The sequence below is a fragment of the Cyrtonyx montezumae genome, unplaced genomic scaffold, assembly GCF_038088225.1.
Source record: "Cyrtonyx montezumae isolate F1298 unplaced genomic scaffold, pur_monq_1.0 scaffold_18, whole genome shotgun sequence".
NCBI lineage: Eukaryota > Metazoa > Chordata > Aves > Galliformes > Odontophoridae > Cyrtonyx > Cyrtonyx montezumae.
The window spans coordinates 11592803-11613301 of record NW_027071914.1 but is presented as its reverse complement, the minus strand read 5'-3'; the positions used below and the strand labels follow the sequence as shown (position 1 = coordinate 11613301).

At 49.9% G+C, this 20499-nt stretch overlaps 1 protein-coding gene across 1 annotated transcript in view; it reads left to right on the top strand.

Moving 5' to 3' along the window:
* Positions 1-912: 912 nt before the first annotated feature.
* LARP1 (La ribonucleoprotein 1, translational regulator) overlaps positions 913-20499 on the top strand; it is a 38816-nt gene continuing 19229 nt past the window's right edge. Inside the window, exons 1-2 of the mRNA XM_065734672.1 lie at positions 913-1332; positions 15632-15658. Of these exons, the coding sequence (XP_065590744.1) occupies positions 981-1332; positions 15632-15658 (379 nt within the window). The 5' untranslated portion in view covers positions 913-980. The remainder of the gene's footprint in view (positions 1333-15631; positions 15659-20499) is intronic.

The window sequence follows — 20499 nt, the reverse complement described above, 5'->3', positions numbered from 1 at the left end:
ACCGACTCCAACTCCCAGCTCCACACAGCACAATCCAGATCAAATCCCTACATCTGAGAGCCAGCTCTCCTTGAGCTCCAGCAGCTCAGGGCCGTCCAGGGCAGTCTGTTCCATGCTCACTGCCTTCTGGTGCAGAGCCTTTTCCTCACCCCCACCTGACCCTCCCCAACACAGCTCCATGCTGTGCAATAGACACAATTGCCCTCATCTGACTCATGATCTCACATCAACTCTGATGGGGAACAGAATCTGCTACGAGTGTCACTTCTCTCTGCACAATTACAATCACGAAACATCCTGAGCTGGACGGGCCTCCTAAAGATCACTGAGTCCAACTCCTGGCTCAGCACAGAACCACCCAAAAATCAGACTGTACATCCGAGAGCACTGTCCAGACACTTCTGAACTACGGCAAGCTCGGTGCCCTGCCCGCTGTCCTAGGGACACCGTTTTAACGCCCGACCACCCGCTGCTGAAGACCTGGGATAGTCCCTTCCCATCACAGCGCCCGCGAGCCGTTCAGCAGCGGCACTCGCACCCACGCGGGCAACGCCAGCGCCCGTCCAACACACCGCCCAAGCGTCCACTGGAGCGCCTTCCTGTACCACGCAGCCGGGGGCTGCGAGGGAGACCGCACCAGATGGCAGCGTGCCCTTCCCACCGCCAGCCCCCCCCCGCCCCCGCGGCCCCTTTAAGCGCCCCCACGCGCGGCCGGGCGTTGCATCAGGCACGTGCGCGCCGCCGGCCGGCCGGGGGCGCGCCCCGCCCCTCCTTTCCCCCTTCCCCACCCCTTAGGCCGGGTGCGCGCGCGCGGCCGGGGCGGCGCTGCACGGCGCGCGCCCCCGCGGCTAGTCGCGTGGTCCCCGCGCGTCTCCATATTGCTGCTGCGGCGGCGGCCGCTGTGGGGGGGGCGGGGGGGAAACGCCGCGTGTGAGTGCGCTGAGCGGGCGCTTCCCCCCGTGCGGGGCGGGGGCGCGCAGATGGCGACGCAGGTGGAGGCGCTGCTGCCCGGCGCCCCGCTGCTGCCCGCCGAGGAGCGCGCCCTGCTGCTGAAACCGCCGCAGGACGGCGGCCGGGAGAAGGGCGAACCGCCCATGGGCCCCGACGGCGGCCCCGCGGCTCCGCGGCCGCCCAGCGCCAAGCAGCAGAAAGAGGAGAGCAACAACCAGGAGAAGGAGAGCCTGCTGCGGGCGGGCGGCGAAGCGGAGGAGGGCGGCGAGGCGGGCGGCGGAGGAGGGGGGCGAAGGGAGTTCATCGAGGCTCCGCCGCCCAAGGTGAACCCCTGGACGAAGAACGCGGCCGCGCTGGCGGTCAACGGGCAGTCGCCTCCAGGTGGGTACGGGGGGGGGGGGGGGGCGAGGAGGGACGCGGGGGGTGCGGCGGCGGCGGCGGCGACCGCGCCCCGGCCGGCAGCGCCATGCGGCACAGCGTGCGGCCCGAGGGAGGGCGGCGGGGAGGGGGGAACCGGCCGAGCTGAGAGCGGGGAGATGGGGGAGGGGAGCGGCCCGGCCGGGGCCATGCGGCTGAGGGAGGCCCGAGGCGGGCGGGCCGCGCTCGTTGGGCCGGGGCCGGGCGGGCAGGAGGAGGAGGAGGCCTCCCCTTCCCAGCATTCCGCCGCCGCGCAGGCAACGTGGTGGCTTCCCTGGCCCAGCATGTGATTTCCCCGAGAGCTCGGCCTCCTCCACCGGCCCACGTGCGCCGCTCCGAGCTCGGCCCGGTGGGGCCCGGGGGCCGTGTGCTCCGCGTGGAGGCCCGGGCGCCTGTTGTAAGGCTGAGCTGAAATGGCTGAGCGCCGTTTCTTCGCCTGTTCGGGTTTATTTTTTTTTTTTGTTTGTTTGTTTGCTTGTTTGATTTATTTACTCGGCAGGAGATAGTCGTAGAGATAAGTAGGGAAAACTTCTCAGAGAGAGCGGTGGGGTGCTGCGGTTGGCTGCCCGGGGAGGTGGTGGTCGAGAGGCGTGTACGTGGTGCTTGGGGACATGGTGTAGTGGGCAGTACTGCTAGTAAACGTACAGCTGGGCTACGTGATCTCAGATGGACTGCGTGATTTCCAGTCCGAACAATTCCATGATTCTGTGCTTGGGAGCGGATCGCTGCTCAGCAGAAGTTTTAATTCCTAATATTTTTGGCCTATCTGCGAGCTGTGCAGTCACGCTGCCAGGTATGACATCAGGTTCCTTGCTACTGTACTGTGTTTTGCAAGAAGCGTTGCAGGCTAGGTGAGATGATTCACCAGAGCTATTATTGATCTTTGAAAGATGGACACCTCTGCAATTTCCACCTGGAAAGCTGTCATCTTAATGGTAGCGTAGAGGAGAAGGTCAGTGTGCCAGGTAAAAGTCGGCACTCGGATGGTTTGGTGGTTTGTCATTGTGCAGTGCACAACGAAATCCAGGACGGTGCTGCTGTCTGCGTTTTCCTCTTGCAGCGTGACATCCAGCTGCTCACAGTGCTCCTTTGTGTGAGAGCTGGGCTCTGTCACGCTGCCTTCTTAGGCAACACACCCTAGGAATCAACCAAAAGGTGCAAAAATACGAGCTGTTCCTGCAGTGTTCGTGTTGGAGGCCTTGCAGCACATCCAAAGCATGCTAAAGTGGGGGCTTAGGGGCCTGAGGAGGCAATGTGTGGCAGATCCTGCAATGCCTGAGATGATTTTGAGAGGATAGCATAACAGCGGGCAGTAAACGTGCGACACCCAGTGTGTTGCTGGGCCTGGCCCGATTGTCCCAGTATTCCTGGAGGAGTTTAAATAATGGAATTGGTTTTGCAGTGCCCCAGACACTGCCATTTGGCTCCCTTGCTCTTGGGGCATTGTTTCTTTTGCTGCCTGGTTCGTTAGCAGAAGAGAAAACGTGTAAAACAAACACGGCTGGTGAACTCCCATGAGAGGCAGGCTGGTGGCTGGCCTTGCATAGCGGCCCTTTGCCTGAGTGCCTTCTCGTAGACTTCATTGGCTCCTGCCATATCTTTGCTGCTTTGGGTGGAGGATTTCTTCCAGCAGATGTTTCTGAGAAGAGGTTTGGAGTGTGAGAATGTGCAAATGTGCCGTTGTGCAGAAGATGAGCTGTGGTGTTGCAGTGACCTCCAGGATATCATCAAAGAAAAGCGGCGTCTCTGTACGCTGGAAACACATTGAGCACATGTAAACTCTGGAAAGACATTACTGAATGTTTTTAGGTTTTTAGCACAGAAACTGTGGTTGGCAATTGAGCTGTGCTCCCAGCGTAGTGTTTGTGTCCTAATTTACTGAGTGTTTTCAGCCCTGATCCTGCTATAGAGGAGTACTAGGAGCCATTGGACATCAGGACAGCTCTCTAAAGATATGGGGATCTCTCTATGACTTGTTTTACAGGCTTTCAAAGCCCTAATTTTTTATAATAATTGTATTAATTATAGGCCTGAAGAGCAGATTTAATGGACAAGACTTGCTCCTTAAAGTGTTCACCCATTCTGTAATGATCTGTGCTGGAATTAGCGCTCACAGAAATGAAGGAATTGAGCTCAAGCTCAGAGAAAAACAGTACTGTGCTCAAGATCTTTGTGAGTTTTCACTGTCTATGTCTAACTACATATGTGGAAGAGCTTGGCAAATCCACCTCTGCTTGTTCTGAACTCCTTGACCTCCTGCAGCTGAACATCAGCTGGGAAGGGTGAATGTGTGGGGGGGCTGATACAGATGCCAAATCACAGGGTCTGGTTTGGGGGGATTAGGGTTTACTTCCAGAAGCAGATGTTTCTGGGGTATGCTGAAGTTTGGGAGCAGGGTCAGTAATGGGAAGTTTTAAGTGTTACTGCTCTTTCAGGAAGGCAGGCTGGAGCAAAGCCTCTCCTTGTTGCTTAGCCCCTCCTCCCAAAAGCATAGCTGCATGGCCTTAAGGGTAGCAACCATTAGGTTGAGTTAGACAACGATACAGCTGGTGCTGTAAGCAGAGGGTCAGCCACTGGTGGAGAGGTGCAGCAGGCAGTCTGTCCTGGTGCTTGTCACAGTGTGCACTATATTTGTGTGCATTTCAGAGTTGAGGTGCAGGTGAGAAAGAGAGGGTGGTCCTTTAAACTGTAAAATGGCACATGAGCATGTCAAATGTGGCAGGGGTTGTGTTAGTTCTTATTGCTCATGAGGAGCCGTGACAAGGCTTTTAATGACACCTCATCTTTGCTCTCTCATCAGGTAGCAAGGTCTGTTGACAGTCCCCTCGTTACATGCAAGTTGCTGTATGTTCTCTTCTTATCATGTAAATAAGTGGCAGCCAGCAGCCTGACTCCCAGAGGCATAATGGTAGGGAATGTATATGCAGGAGAGAAGGAAACATTTTCTGACACAGACAGCATTGCACTTCTGGCTATAAACCAAATTTGAAATATTTTCTTCTAATTCACCAATAAAGAAGTGTGGCTTCGGTTAAGGTGAGTTGACTTTCTGGAACATGATGTACTGCTCTGTTGTGCCCTGCACCAGTGCTAGCAATGATGCAAGCTTTGGTGCGGACAGGTGTTAACAGCACCCCGTTTTGAAAACCTGCTGGATTTATTTCAAGAATTGTTTCATCAGTACGCTTGTAAATGGCTTTAAAAATTAAAAAGTGCCATCTTGTAAATAAGAATATGCAAATTTTCATGACTGGCAGTGCCATTGCCAAGCACTACCTTCTGTACCGTCTCTCCTCCTGGTTGCAAATTCAGTCTTTCCTAGTGCAGATGCAGGAGGTGCTTTAGTTTCATGAGTGGAGTTTCTTTCCTGCCATTTGGCAGATGCACTGGGAGGATAAGCAGCACTTTCCAGAAGGCACACCTTAGTTCCTAGCAGCAAGAACCGGAGGTTGGCTGCCTATTGTTCAGTGTGCAGGCTGGGCTGGCTGCTGGTGCTGCGGAGAAGACAGGGGGAGAGAGAGATTCGTGAGATTCTCACCCCTCAATGACTAAGTCCCCAAAGGGCTTTCCTTGAAGCTGGCCTCCAGTACAGGAGATAAGCTGTATGGGAAGCTCGTTTTACCTTTGGCATTTCTTTGTATTTAGAATAGATGTGCACATCTGCCTGCTGGGGTATCTAGCTCAGTAGAACTGCACACACCTATTTCCAAAGCGTTGGGCAATTCTTGCTTTGTCATGGCATGTAATTGTGGAGCTCTTCTGGCTGTTGGTTGCAACAGAGCTGCTATCGCAGCCCAGTCCTCCCCCCCCACCACCACCCCAAGTTTCCTCTCTGAAATACGGTTTTGTTCCAGTACCACAACTCACGTTCGAGTAACGCTTCCCATTTTACTGTGGAGCATGAGTTACTGGAACTGCTGCTCCCCAAATGTGCAGGGTGGTGTTATTCCTCCCCCACATACCTTTGCCCTTCAGCTTTGTGCTGGACCTTTGCCCTGCCGTGTGCTGTTTGTTTCGGGAAGGCGGGGGAGCACAGCTCCATGGAGCTGACTCATGGGCCCCAGCTGCTGGGATTTGGTGCCTTCTTCCACCTCAACCTCCAGTTCCAGGCTGCCAGCCATGAGGTATTGCTGGATGATCCTCACCATCGCTCGCTTTCACCTCTGTAACTCTTCTTCAAAGCATTTTATTGCCTGTGGTACCATGGGGAGGATTGCACTGTGATCATTGGACAGAGGGTGGGCTTTGTTCTGCAAGGAAGGCAAAGAGAGTGCCAAAACACCTGGGAATGGAGGTGCTTGGTGCAGCGCTGTATGCTTGCTTCTAAATTATGACACCTGATCCTTTCACTGTGCTCAAATAGTGTGAAATTATCCTCAGGGGAATGCCAAATGCCAACCTGGGTAGCATGAGGTTTCTTCTTGCACACTTGAAGCTACTTCATAAGGAATCTCAGATACCACGTCAGTGGTAGCACTTATTTGGTGGCATAGGGAACATGCATTTTAGTAGAAAGCCGTGCTGCTGGACCAGATTGGGTATTTTAATCATTGCAGTTACTAGCTACAAATAGTAAGAGTTGAAAATATAATCACTTTGATGAAAACTTAAAACTTACGCTTGCATACTGCCAGAGGGTTGTGGAGTCCTTTGTGACCGTGCAGCTCTTGGAGGAGCTCTGCTCCTGTCACAGTAACGGGGCAGACCAAGGTGCAGTGCCTGACTATGGATCTCACAGGTAGCACAGCTGGGAAGGGCTTTTTCTCTCTTACCAGAATTCTGATGGTAGCAGTGAGTTGGTCCTTCCCAACTCTGATGCCCATCTACATTTTGGCCTTCAGAAACATTATCTGCTGGCACTGGACCAGTGTTTTTGCTGTATCTTAGTATCTACTGGGACTGGACCCTTTGCTAGTGTCCTAGCAGGGGCTCAGCACTGTGTGCTTCATGGTTTCTCATGTGGCCAGCTCAGCTTTTGCAGCTGTCTTTGAGACCATGCTTCAGTTCCAAACTCATTCCTGTAGGTCTATGGCCTAGTTAGTGATCTGTGAGTGGAGTGAGGAGTCTTTACTCCTTGCTCTGTAATAACTGTCTAATCTGAAGATGTATCAGCAAATGGCACAGGTGTGTGACTTCAGCAGGTAAGAGGAGAAGAAGAACTTCTAAAAAATAAAAAGAACTTAAGGCAACTGTTAGTGTATTTAGGCAACAATAATTGGTGACCAGAATAAACAGGAACTGAATTTGGCCTCGAATAAATCAATTCTTAGAGTTCTTTGTGGGAGGAGTCCCAGGTCAGGTTCAGGCTGGACTGGCTGGGAGAAGGAGCGGGTGCACATGAGGGTGCTGCTGCAGAGGAGTGAAAACTGGCACAGGGCACTGTAAAAATTAGGTTTGGTGGCAGTTCTAATACTGCACAAGATGTATGTTTCTTGGAGGTGGGGGGGAAGGGTTGTAGAAACTGTGGTCAAATACAGTGTCAACATGTTTCCAAACATAGGCTTATCCTGTAATTGCAGGTTCCCAGAAAATCCTCCTAACTGAACTTTTCTCTATCAGAGCATGTATTTGTGCAACAGCCTGGGGACTCTGGGGCAGCAGGGTATGTTACCTTCTCTGAGCAAATCAGTGTGTGGCATGTGGCAGCTCTGCCAGTTGCAGGACAACACCAGGCTGCTGATGGAGATCAAACTGCAGAAGCCATCCTCAGCAAGTCAGCTGGCCTTGCTTAGGTGTGAGGCTCACAGTGGATTTTGTTAGAGTCGAACATTAATGCCACGTGTGTTTGAGGATATTCTGCTGTGACGTGCAAGGAGAGAGAGGAACGGCTGTGAATTGACTGGGCTAATACCTGCATTATTAGTGGTTTACCTTCATTGTCCTTCTGGAGCAAAGCTGACTTAGGAGCAGCAGCTTGCTTCAACATTTTCTTTTGTTGCAGTGCTGTATGGGAACACGTGGCAGGCACTACTTGGTGATGGATGTCATTTTTGGGGGCTTTGAGTCACCTGATTTTCCATGGCCGCATGTCAGAAAGACTGGTGGAGATCTGTGCTGCAGATAGCCCTGAACTGGAGTGTGTGGGAGATGACCAGGGCAGTCGTGGCTGGAAGTGAGTGCTCTGTGTCTGACAGAAGCCTGTGTTTATTTCAGAAATGGATGAGACCTAACGGAGGTGTCTGTGGTTGAGGGTTATCACTGCAGCTTAGTCTGGTATTGGTGGTACTTGGAGGTGACACAGACACCCTTTGTTCACATAATGGAGAAAATGGCACTCTGGTTCCTCTGAGCGTGCCCTGATAAGTGTTCCTGAGGAAGTGTGCTCGCTTCCTGCCTGACACCTCTGGAGGTGGCTGGATGGATGCAGGCTGCCTTTAGTAGATCTGTCCAGGGACCAGCGGACCCACAGCTGCCTTTTTGTGGTCCTAACTCACTCCCCAAAGTGGCTCTGGCTTCTGACAAGGTGCAGGAGTGGCATCACTGCCCCAGGAGGATGGGCGTGCAGGAAAAGCATCTCTGGTATTCTGCATTGTTAGCTTTTTGATTCTCCCCCCCCCCTCCCCACCCCCCACCCCCCAGTAGCCTGGGAGAGCAGTGAACACATGCTCCATGCTGGCCCCACATCCCCTGCTCCCCTTTGTCCCCTGCTGCAGTATGGAGCTGCAGCCTCGGGGGTCGAGGGGAAGGAAGGAAGCAGCGTTTGTCCCTGACACACCACAGAGCATCTCCAGCTGAGCGGCAGCGTGCTGTGTGCCTGCAGTGACTCTGCAGTCTGCAAGGCATGGCCGTGCGCCGGAGGGGTCGGCCCATCTGCTGAGTGGGAGGGCACTGGGGGTGGCTCGTCCCTTCTCCTCCCTTCCCAACAGTCCTCTGAGTTTTCCGAGTCACATGTTGGATGATACGCGGAGAGGACAGGGCGGTTTCAGGGCTAGACTCGTTAGATACTGAGTCTGAAACGCTGAGAAAAGAGGTGAGTTTTTCCTGACTAAATATGTGGGGAAACCAGAATCTGATTGTAAAAGCCGCAGAAAGAGCAAAGGATAGAGTTTTATTGGTGAGAATGGTGTGTGGGGAGAAGTTTGGGTGGGGGTGTCATACCTGCTCGGTAACTTGAAGGTGCTGCCGGATGGTGGGTGCGTTGTTAAATACCTAGCACTGCCTCTAGCCAGATAATTTGCAACACCTTTTCAGCCTTCACACTGAATTCACCCTGCTTCCTCTCCCCCGTTGTAACAGTGCTTTTGGAAGCATCTGGTCAGAGCTGCGAATGAGTAATTATTAATTTACCAAATGTTAGTTACCAAACTATCCAATTTGAACACATGCAGATGAAAGAAGCTAGAGAACAAATGAAATAGAAATTGTAATGAAGTAAGATTTAAATGTTTGATAGGCCACCATTCACTTCAAGCTACAGGAAATTAGTTTCTTCAGATTCTTCAAGGTTGACTTGCCTTTTTTTTTTTTTTTTTTGCCTGTGTGTGTGTAATGTTGCAGCAGGAGCACTGAATTTATTCCTGTAAGACACTGCGAGATTCTGGATAAAAAGATTTTATACATTTACTGTTGCCCTTCCCAATAGTTACATAGCTTAGGAACGATGTCTATTCATGCCAACCCCCTTGAACCCACAAAACAAGCCTACTGAAATGAAGGACCATGCCATTGAGTTTTCACATGCCTATAGATAGCAATACTCTTCATCTAGCACAAAAGAATCTAATGGAGTGATGGAAGGGCTTTACCCTGCCTGTGTTCAGGCCACACTGGCAAGTCTGCTACAAAGCTGCACGGGGTAGAGATAAAGGGTAAGCAGAGCAAAGTGTAAAGAATGATACCAGTACACGTTAATGAGGATAAATGCTGTCACTGTAGCAGCAAATACAGAAGTGTGGAGAAATACGTCTCAAAAATGTCATTAGGAGGTTTAAATATGACTGAAAAAGAAGCAGTATGATATTTGTGCTTGAGATCCACCCAATGAGACAGGAAGCAAATCAGAGATGTCTGTGCCACGTGCTCAGATGACAAAGCATGAGATGTTCCTGACTGTAACCATATTAAATTTCTGTTTCCAATTCCCAACTGAACCTTGAAAGCTCGGGGGAATACCTAACACCATCTAACACGTCTTCTGAACATGCAGAAATCCACGGCAGAGAGGGTGTTGCATTAAACTGAGCAAAAAGGGGACTGATTTCTTTTGGCTTCTCAATCTCAGGTGAACTACTTTATCTCCCTGCTTCTTGTTTGTTTGTTTTTTTAATGATTATTTTTTTGGTCTTAAAACAGAGAATGCTCTGCATGACATTTGCACTCTGTACGGGGAGGAATCTGATACAAGTGACCCTCATCTTTAAAACATAAAACGAAACCTGTAAGTGTGGCCTTGAAGACGATTTGGAGGAGACATGTGAGATTACAGGCAGGAAACTCTCTTACTTGACTTAGGGTTGACATCTGAGTTGATCAGATTAACAGCAGAGAAGTGGAACCAAGCAAGGACAGAATGTGGAGAGTGACCAGAAAGGCTGTGTGTTTGATTACAGCCAACCAAGTAGCCTGGCCCAGAGTGAGAAATATCTCAAATAGGCTGAGTATCTGAGGATTTGTAATTCAGTTAAGAGATTTAATTGTTATATTCACTGTGTTTCCTCCTGTATCCTATAGACTCCCTGCTTGGCCCTCTGTCCACAGCACTGAGATGGAGAGCCTTGAATTTCAGATCTGGGGTTTTCACAGGGATCTGTGACATCACTGCCTGGTGTTGCAGGCATGCCTCTGTTACAGGGCTGCTGGGGAATGAGTCTCTGGCTATGGTTTGCCCTCTGGGGAGAAAAAGAGATTATTCTCCTCTGTGGGAAGGAGGATCTGCCTTGCTCACCATTTTTGAGGCTTTCATATGGGAAAACTTCACTTCTGTGTGTTAGACTGCCTGCCCTACATGTGTACGTGCATGTAACGGTGCAGGATGCAATAAGTGTGTCATAGGGAGACTCTGTCCTGCTTCAGTTTCTGTAGGATGGCATCCAATTAGCTTCCAGGCTGCACCAGAATGGTTCCTGCATTTCAACAGAGCCTCTTCAAGCACATCAGTTTTGCCTAATGATGCCTGAAACTTCATTGCCTGTTCAATATCCAGTAGTTTCAAGAACTGTTTGGGGATGGTGGCTGAGGTTATGCTGGGCTCAGGCTGGCGCAGGGTCTGTGTCTGCTGACCTCCTGAAGGCTCTAGGCTTTCAGCAATGTCACTATAGGCTTATTTGTGATTAAGGAGCACGAACAGAGCCAGGTCACCTGCCGCTTTGTTTTTTCTGTTGCTCCTTCATTTAAGGTGCAGTACACTATCTCTATGGCTTCTTGATGTTACAGGTTGTGGTTTTGAGCAACAGCATTTTGGGGTGAGGGGAGAAGGGGTTAATGTGAGAGAACATCCAGTGTTTGTTCTCCTCAATACAAGCACTGATAAGTGGATGGGAGAAAAAACAGCCATGACCTTATAGTTATTTTTCTGTGTCTGTGCATATGTGAGTGTAGGTTTCGTGGTATTGTTTGTTTGGAACGCTCTCATTTTCTCTGGTCAGCCTGACCAGCTGCATTCCTCAGATCCTCTCTGACATCTCATGCCTGGAGAAGAGCCTTCTTCCAAGCAGATCCCTGGAAGATGCTTCTGCAAAATACTGTGCTGATCCCGCTGGTGGCTGTGTACTCAGTTATGTGGCAGTCACAGCCTCGCTCAGGCAGCTCCTCTCCTTTGCATGATGGAAGAAACTTGGTATCAACGTTAAGGCACTAATTCGGTGTAGTGCACAGTGTGAATTTAAGGCCAGGGAGCTCTTCTGGATAATAATGTTCTTCTTCCGCATTTGATAATTTTTTTTAGGATGTGTATTCCTTGCAGCTTGGTGAGACCAGAGATCTTCATCCCTTTTCAGGTGCATTAAGGTAGCTGGGGCATAGATTTTCTGCAACGAAAACTCACATCGATAACTGTTTCCACATGGTTTGAGGGAAGCCTTATGTCAGAGCTCATGCTGGCTGCAGCTCTTCAGCCTCTTAGTGCAGATGAATGGGATGTCCCAGGATAATGGCCCATTTGTGTGAGAAGGAGCCTCTCCTCTTTGGGTGGAGATGAGAAAAGCACTTACGAAGGGCTAATGGTCTGGTCCAGTACTGGAGAGAGGGATCTGGGAGCTGATCAGTACTTCTGCAGTTGTTTTTCTTTTAACTTTTTTCTTGAACAGATTCTGTGGTGTCTTAATGCCTAACCAACACTGGTGACCAGGGTCTCTTATCTGGACTGGATCTTTCACCCATCTCAAGCCTCAGCTTCCCTTTGTGGGGTGAGGAGACTTCTTAGTACCAGCAGCCAGGGCACTGGGGTTGTCTGCCTGGAGTTGGTGGCTGACAATGGCTGGGAAGATCTGGGTGTTTGAGGGCTGGACCCTCCCTGAGCCTGCTTGGCAGGAAAGGAAGGAGGGGAACAGGAAACAAGCAAGATCCTCAGAAGGGACCTAATTGGTCATGCTAATCTTTGGGGTTTGGGTTTCTTGCTTTGCTACTTCTTCCTAGCAGTCCTCGCCCCCTTCTCTGTTGAGCACTGCTTTGAAGAGGCCGCTAACTGTCTGAGGAACCTGTGCAGGTGCTATCTGGGCCTCTCAGGGGAAGGCAGGTGGTACAGATTTGTGCTGAGAAGTTGCCTGGGGATGGAGAATTGATTCAAGTAACACTGGTCGCTTTGAAGCTGAAGCTGGACTCTGTAAATTGGGACCTTTTCCTTACCTGTGCTGTTTGTATTGTGAGGATTGTTCCCATAGCTGGGAAGCAATGAATGTGGTGTGCTCAGCTGCTCGTGTTGAGGCAGCAGGAGTGTGGGTGGGCTCAGGCTTCCTGTGAACATGTTTGGATTTGTCACTGGGGGGATGTGGGCTTTTAAACTGAGGAGTCTGCTTGGTGCTGTCCCAGATAATCAGAGTAGCAGCGGTGGGCAAATAGCTCCTGGAGAGGGGATTTTGTGTGTGGACGCAGCAGCTTTTCTCTGTAAATGCCCCAGTTAAACATACGGTCTCCTCCCCTGTTCAAAAATACCATCAAGCAAAAATTGTGATTCTGTATCCAACTCCCCCATCCCCCTTCCACCCACACCTAAAATAGGAAGGACTGCCCCCAATTAGCTGTTTCCTGGGCTCTTAGCTCTACAGCTCTGGGCATTGGTGTTCACAGCCAGCACCCCTGTAATTCATCCGCGCTCTCATGTGGCGGTCTTGAAAGGGATGCTTGGTGCCTCCCAGACATCCTGCTGCTGTGGTGTGCATCCTTGACCTCTTCCTGCTCTCTCCTTTCCTCCACCCCTTGTGCTGATAATGAGGAGACACACATGGAACTTGGTTCCCACTGAACTCTGGGCTGCATGAATAACACACAGAGCTGAATAGGTTGTTAACGTGCTTGGGAAATGCCTGGCTCTGCAGAGATTGTAATGACAACACACAGTTGCAATCCTTCTGTTCAGATATTGGCTCTAAATCTTCCCGGCTTTTGGACCCAAGGTGAGAAGCAGAAGACCCTGCACATGAGAAGGGGAAGGAAACGTGAGGCCCAAATTTCCTGGGGCTCCCTTACTCGCACTGCAACATTGGCACTATCATGCCCTATCCTTTTAATTGCCTGGGGATGATGTTGTGTTGAGCTGGCACTGTGGGGCTGGGTATAGCAGGGAGGTGTGGAACAGACAGGGGTGAAGCTGCCTGCTCTGCATGGGGAGCGTGGCCAGCTGGTGCGGAGCTGCTCTGGAGCATTGCCCCCTGCAGCATCTAGCCTGTGTTAGTGTTCCTGTCTTTGGGTGCCTGGAAGTGAAGCAGGTGGAAAATTGTGTGTGTGTGGTGGGAGAAATCCTTGGGGCTACTTTAGTTTTAATATTGAGGCTTTGTGTAAGCAAAATTTTAGCGTTGTCTCTATGACTGGGACTTCTGTGTTTGATTTGTAACCTTAATAGTGTTGAGGGGATCTGAAATATATTAAATGGGCTCCTTGGAGCACAGCTGTAATGCTTCGTTGCTGGTCATGCGTGTTTCTGCCTCCTTTGCCCTGTGGCTTTCTTGGGAGAAGAAAGAGCTGACCAATTCAGGCTTCTTTTAGGCACACCAGGTGCTGTCCTTAATTGGCAAGCTAATCTCTAATCTAGTCACTCTTGCTTGTAGAGTTGGAAGCATTCCGAAGGGACCTTGTACCTGGCAGTTCCTCGCTAGTCCTGCCTCATACACATCCTCTGTGTTTCAGAAGAGCTGCATCCTGCAGGCTGCTTGCACTGTGCTCCTTCTCTGCAGAGGGAGAAGTTGCCTGCCCACCCAAAGCTCCACGTCTCTGCTTGGATTCTAATATTCTGTGGTTATGGATATGAGGAGTCGAGGGAGGCTGAGCCTGTCCAACAAGAGGTCCGAGGCTTAGAGGATGGATAAATGCCATTCCTCAATGGCAGTCAGTGGCAGCAGGCTTCCTGGGGGTGAATGTGAGTTGTATCTGCCCCTGGCCAGCAAGAGTTTCCACCGTGCTACAGCATGTTTAGCAGCACATCTGCTCTAAAATTATTATGGCTCAGCTCAGGAGAAGCCAGGTGAGCCTTGTGGTGCATCTCCGAGGCCAAGCAGGGCTCTGGGGGATTTGGCTGTGAGCTGAGCATAGAGGCCTTGAGGGAATGCCAGCTTTGCTTTGTGGCGGTGGTGTGACTGGTAGGAGGCATCCCTGAGGGGTCACCTGCAGCTTCTGCCTGACCTGGTGGTGGTTGTGGCTGCTGGAAAGGGCTGCCTTGGGCCCCTGTGGGTGGCTGGCTCTGCACGTAGCTGGCTGCGCTGGGGCATTACGTGGAGAGTAGTTTGGACAGGCTGGAGAGCTGCACCTGGTAGGGCTGCAGCCAGGGGAATGGTTGCCAAGGCCTGTAGGCCTTGACTGACATGGATAAATTCCTCTTCTCAGCCATTGTTTTTGTGGTTTTTTTTTTTTTACTATTATTTTCATCTGTTAATTTTATTTTTGGTGGTACTCAGTACAGCTAGCTGATCCAAACAAGTGGGATATGCATTAACTAGTGCTTCCACCTTGTTCCTCTGGAAATTAGCTGGGAGTTGTCCAAGCAGGGAGATAAAGAAGCTGCCTTTTATTTGGGACCTGTTAGATCAAGTACAGGGTGTTCCTATTCATTATTGTTGGGAGCCTGACCATCACAGAAATGCAAGGTGTTCAGGTGTGTCAGTGATGTGCTGGTGGTGGGCTGCAGTAGAACATGCAGTCTGCAAAGGACTCAGACTGGTGCTTGGAGGCTTTCATAATCATGCTGGCTTTTACCTGAGCTCGTGCCTTCTGTGTATGAGCATGTGTAATGGAAGATGGGAGTTCGGAGTGTTTTCTCAATGTGTCAGCTGCAGAGAAGCATCCCTGCCTGAGGATACCTCACACGCAGTGTGCTGTTAAAGGCAGGGAAATAACAGCTTTTTAGCAAAGGCGTGTTTTTGCTGTTTCTGCATTGGTCGAGCACTGTCTGGAAAGCATCGTCCTGGCCAAGGGGTAGTCCTTGCTGCAACTCCTGTGACTTTCCAACTGAATGTGTGTTTTGGACAGCTGATAAGCTGGAGCCAGGGGCCTGCCCCTGTCCTAGGAGGACCTTGGCTTGCTGGCAGCCTCCCTTCCCCCTATTCTTCCAAGTTCCTTGAAGAAAATGTAGTATATTGCTCTCTAAAATACACTGTTTCCATAGCATCTTAGCAAGCATTTATCAACAAGGTTTCTCCATGCATGGTCTCCTGTGTGCTTCTGCAAAGAATGGAACCAACAAGAAAAGCCCATCTGATTTTTGCCTTGGCTTCCCCTGCTCTTCTCTGGCTGATCACTGTGTTAGATCTTCTGCACAGGTCTTCATTTGACAGCCTGGCTCAGGGGGAGCAATGGGATGTCAGCAGCTAGCTCATGGATTGGGGCTGTGTATGTTTTGCAGTTGTTCTGTTCTTCAGTGCTGTCTGTTAGAAGCCTGTGTGGAAAGCTATTAATGAGAGAATACATCCAAGTAAGCACTAACTCCTTCAAAATCTTTCTCAACAAGTGGTTGAATTGTGGTGGGTTCCCAGCTAGATTGATGTTTAACTTGAGATACTAGGAAAATACTTGTTCTGTTTAGCTAAAGCAAACAAACGAGGAGAGGAGGAACCTTTTAAATAGGATTTGCACTCCAGCTGCAACTAATACTGACTTTTTTTCTTTTTTTCTTTTACAGACATATTTCCAGCTGATGGCCAGTCTGGTATGTATTAATTAAAAATGGAGTTCTTCACACTTCCCTCCCCCATGTCTTTCCTGCACTTCTCTTTTTTACAGAGTCAGCACTATCCAAATTTAGAAGGCTGGTACAGGAATGTGCAACAGGCATTAAAAAAAGAAAAAAGACCCTCTGATATTTTGTTATTGTTCCTGTATAACAGTGGGACATTCATGCTTTCATGTAATGATAATCACAGCTGGTGGAAGGTTGCTTTCCTCCCAAAACGTTGTAGCTTGGAGGATTTGGTTTTCCATAGTGAAAGAATCTGGGAACTTACAGGTTTTAGTTCTATGTAACTGTTGTCTCAAGATGCAAATGTAGCATAGAATGTTGCTGTTATTATGTATATTTTCAACAGCTTGATGTGTCCATAAACCTGAAGGTGTGTATTTGAATTTGCAGTACCTTAAAAAGATCCAGATTTGCTGTTACTGTGTATCTCTGCTAATGGACAGTTTGCACCTGTTTGCTGTCAGTGCAAGACCAGGGTTAACTTCTTGACTCCAGACTGCATAGAGTCTCATAAGGATGGACCCTGCATAAAAGGATTGGGCCCATATTGAAGGGGAGATCTTATGTTTCACCCAGTGATAACAAGAACAACTCAGGAACATCCTGTTATCCTAGGAGCTAGAGTGCCTTTAGGATGACTTGTAGCAGAGGCACTGGCAATATGGGGCTGTACTTGATGTGGCCTTGAGCAGCCTCAGTCACATCGCTGTGTCCACCTCCTGTCTGCATTTTTTGGCTTTGCAATGGGATTACATTTCCCCAGTTCACAGCAATGGTGTGAGGATAAATTGCTGCTGATTGTGAAGCATTGCACGATCAAGATTTGGAAGCATGAAAGTCAGCTCCATTATCTTAAAGCTGGCTTCAGTAAAAAGTAAATCACTATTTTTTAAGAGATATGATGTGACATTGGAGACAGCAATTTGGCTTCATGAATTGAGCAGACAGTTGAAAGTTGTGTGAGTATATTTGTTTCTGGAGCTCTAGCCAGCTAACATGGTATACAGCCAGATTCTCCTGGTGTTGTAGAAGTTGCTTCTCTAGGTTATACGAAAGTAACCCAACCATTTGTTAAGCCTTTCACATTCTTTATTACTTTCATAACGTGCATGAAAGTGAAGTATTAAGGCTGGTTTTGGAGGAGCGGAGATACAGGCTGCCTGAAGCCAGTATGGAGTAATCACTTCACAGAAAAATTTCTGTGTCTTAAAGGGATTTTCTTCCCTCTTTTTTTAAGAAGCCTCTGCACTGCTGAAGGTCTGCCTTCATCGGGTGTTGTGTTTTGTCTGCCTGTGCTGCAGATGCAGAGATGTCCTCTGGTTGGCACTGCTCCATCCTCTGTGCTCCAGCTGGTTGTGGACCTTCACAGCTGGCTCTGGGGTGGGGCACAAGTGTGCATCTGCAGCAGATGATAGCATGTGCCTCAGTAAGGGCATGTTATGAGTCAGTGGTGTTGTAGAAAACATTGCCCACCTGGCTGGGGGATTTTTGCAGTTCACTATTTTTAAGTACTTAAATGAAACCTTAAACAGGGTTCCTATTAATGATAGCGGCCTCTTGACACTGCATGTCATGTCTTCTCATGCCTTCTCCAGAAAAGCCTTCCCACTGTGCTTTTTCTTCCTGGTACACTAAAGTTCACTTAGAAGGTGTGATGCCCCTGCACACAGCACAGTGTGGATGCAGCAGACAAGGGCAGAGGAGCGCTGCCGGCAGGGTGCTCCTAGCATCACAGCAGCTCTGCACTTGTGTGGTTGTTGGTTTTGACTTCCTCACCTCCTTTCTCTTGCTAGCAAGTTAATTTGCTATACTCTGTTGCTACAAATCACCCAGACTCCAATAATCTATGTCAGTGCCTATTCTGTAAGGTTAATCTTAAAAGGCCAGATGGATCTTTATGGCTTGTTTCCCTTCTCAATGAAGTCTGTTGTCCTTTTGCCCATTTAGCACAGTGTCTGAGAATGCTGAGTTGGGGCAACAGAGCTGGGACTTGGATGGGTGAGGAGCCTGAGCCGAAGCACCAGCCATTTTGTAGGCACAGCAGCTGTGGCATGCCCCAGGGCATGCACCTGCTTGTTTGTACGGGTGCTGGAGGCGTTCCGCCCTCAGCAGGGTGTTATGTGCTGATGACACCAAGGTGGAAGGGAAGCAGTGCTTGCATCCTGCTTACCTAACAGCCATTGGAAATAAAGCTGCTCTCTCCAAGAGTCTGCTGACGTACCCATGTCTGGTGCAGTGGGTCTCAGTTCTCTCCTTGCTCACTTTGTGCAACTGGACTTCAGATATAGGCTGCTTTTCAGAAGAAGCCACTTCAAGTCTTGTGATCTGGAGTTTAGGAGAAACCCTGGGAGATCTCGGCATCCTTGGAAAATGCATGCTCAGCTCATTTGTGTGTTGAGAGAGCAGAAGGAAAGATATTTTCCCCTTCCCCACTCCTGCTGTTGGATGAGGACAGTGAGGTAGCCACCAGTGGGACCTCTGTGGATGTGTCAGCTGTGAATCCTCTGCAAGGCTACCCAGGGCTTACTGCCAGAGGGCTTGCTGAGTTTTACTGTCTGCTGCTTGAAGTACTTTGCTTGCTTTAAGTGGATCCCTACCAGCTTCATGCAGCGCTCCTGATTCCAATTTGTCATGCAGCATCCTTCTAATATTGTACATCATGGTCAGCCCGTCTCCCTTGGCAGTGGAGAACCTCAGCCTTTTTGGTCAGGCCTCCAAAAGGGCTGCCTCTGCTCTGTGTGATTTTCTCCATACATCTCTAACTGTGTTGTTCTTGTTGGGGTGCAGAGACCAGACCTGACTGTGTAACTCAGTTGTAAATGCACCAGTGTTTAATACAGCAGCAAATGATGCTCTTTGCCTTGGTCACACTACTCCTGATGGTTGGATGGTTGTTTTCAGTTTGTGTTCTTCATCCTGAGCTGATGGTCAGCAGTGACTGAGATACTTTTTTAAGTTACAAATGCTGCTTTGAGTTTTATGCTTGAAGCTCTTTCATAAAGAAATGTGGGTGATGCTCACACTGTGCACAGAAGCAGTTCCCAGTTTTTAGTCTTATAAAAAAAAAAAGAGAGGAGATGTATTTTTAAATTAGGAGAGATGGTGCTCTGTTGCACTCCCTTCAGTATGTGGCTGCACTCAGCTTCCATTGGGAAGGCTTGCTCTGATTAGGGTCTTATTTATGCTTTTGTAGTGTGTATTGAGAAAGGAGAAGCAGCCACCTGCCTGGATGGGTAAGCATGATGCTGGGTGTAGCAGGATCCATGTATCTGTGTGCACTGGAAGGAAGCTGGCAGGATGTGTTATTTCCAGGTTTTTAAGAAAAAACTTGAATTTCACTGCTGTTGAGATATGGGGCTTCTGAGGACATTTTTTCTTGTGCTATGGGAGCATACCCTGACATCAGGAATCAGCAGGGAAGGACTGGCTGGTGTTGTTTGAGTTTTCTCACAATTCCTTTCTAGAAATCGAGTATCTGGATCTCCTCTTCAAGATGACAGCTTCTCCAGAGGCATGCATGCTTGTGTTCAGCTTGCACCTTTTCCTTGCATGACCCCTCTGTTGCCTGTGCTGGTGCCTGTTGTAGGAATTGTGCATTCCCTCCCCCCCTGGCAATTGGGAGGCACAGAGCTGAAGGGGCACATGGCAGCGCTTGGCTCTAGGTTCCTGTCTGTTCGTTGTTAAATATTTACAGTGAGATGTACCAGATGCTTCTGTAGAAGGATTTTTGTCAGCTTCCAAGTCCCCAGTTGCAGCTGCACAAGGGGCTGACGGCCATTAAAGGGATTGCATCTGTATGGAGCCTGGGCTTGGCTGCGACACAGTGACCTCTCCCTACTGCGCTGCGGGCTCTGCTGGTTGTGCTGTCTCATCAGCTGCAGCGGGATGCATGCAGAGAACACCCCTCTGCCAGTGACAAGAGATTAACGATGTCTGGTCCTCAGGCTGTTTCTTTTGAAGCCCCTCCACTGAGGTGGGAGGGAGGAGCAGATGATGCTTGTGCAGGACTGGGCTTTTGTCACTGCTCACCTTTTTTTCTGGGGCCCTTTCTGCATGGTGACAGCACGTGCGTGACCTCTGCACAGCTGCTTCTGCTCCCTTTCTGTTCTCAGCACATCCATGTCTGCTTCCTTGGCTGAGCTACACCACAGGAGGAGGCACAGGGCTGATTCCAGCCCTGGTCCTGCCGTCGCAGGTCTGCACATCACCTCCCTCCTCTTATCCAGAGCTGAATTCGGCAGCGGAGCCCCACTCGTCACTGCCAGCCCTGGGTGGGAAATGGCAACTGGTGCCTTTCTGCTGAGTGCCACCCCTGTGCTGGTCACACCAGTGAAGTTCCCAGCATACGTCCTACTTCCGTGATAAGGTCCAGGACCTTGAGCTGGGCCTGGTTTGTTGCTTTTGGTGCTTATCAGTTTTTGTAGTTGACAAGGTGACCTGCAACACCAAGAATCAGGAGGGAAGGAAGGTCTCCCCAGCCTGTGCTGTGCTCTGGGACATCCCATGGGACAACCAGTGCGTGTGCACCCCTGCATGTGTACACACACCTTGCATCACTTGTGTGCTGAGTGTCCTGATCTCAACCCTGCAGCTTGGCTTGATGCTGAGCTTCCTGTGCATGTCAGAGACCAGCTCCTCAGAGGGGCTGGGCACAGGAAGGGGCGGTCCCACTAGGTCATCGTTTTTTCAAACTAAATATAGTTGCCTGTGCTTTCATAAGGCTGGGATTTTTGCATCACGTGACTGTCTTATCCCTCCTGGACAACAGTCAGTCAGAGTAGGGGATTGTGTGTCTGAATGGGTAATAATTA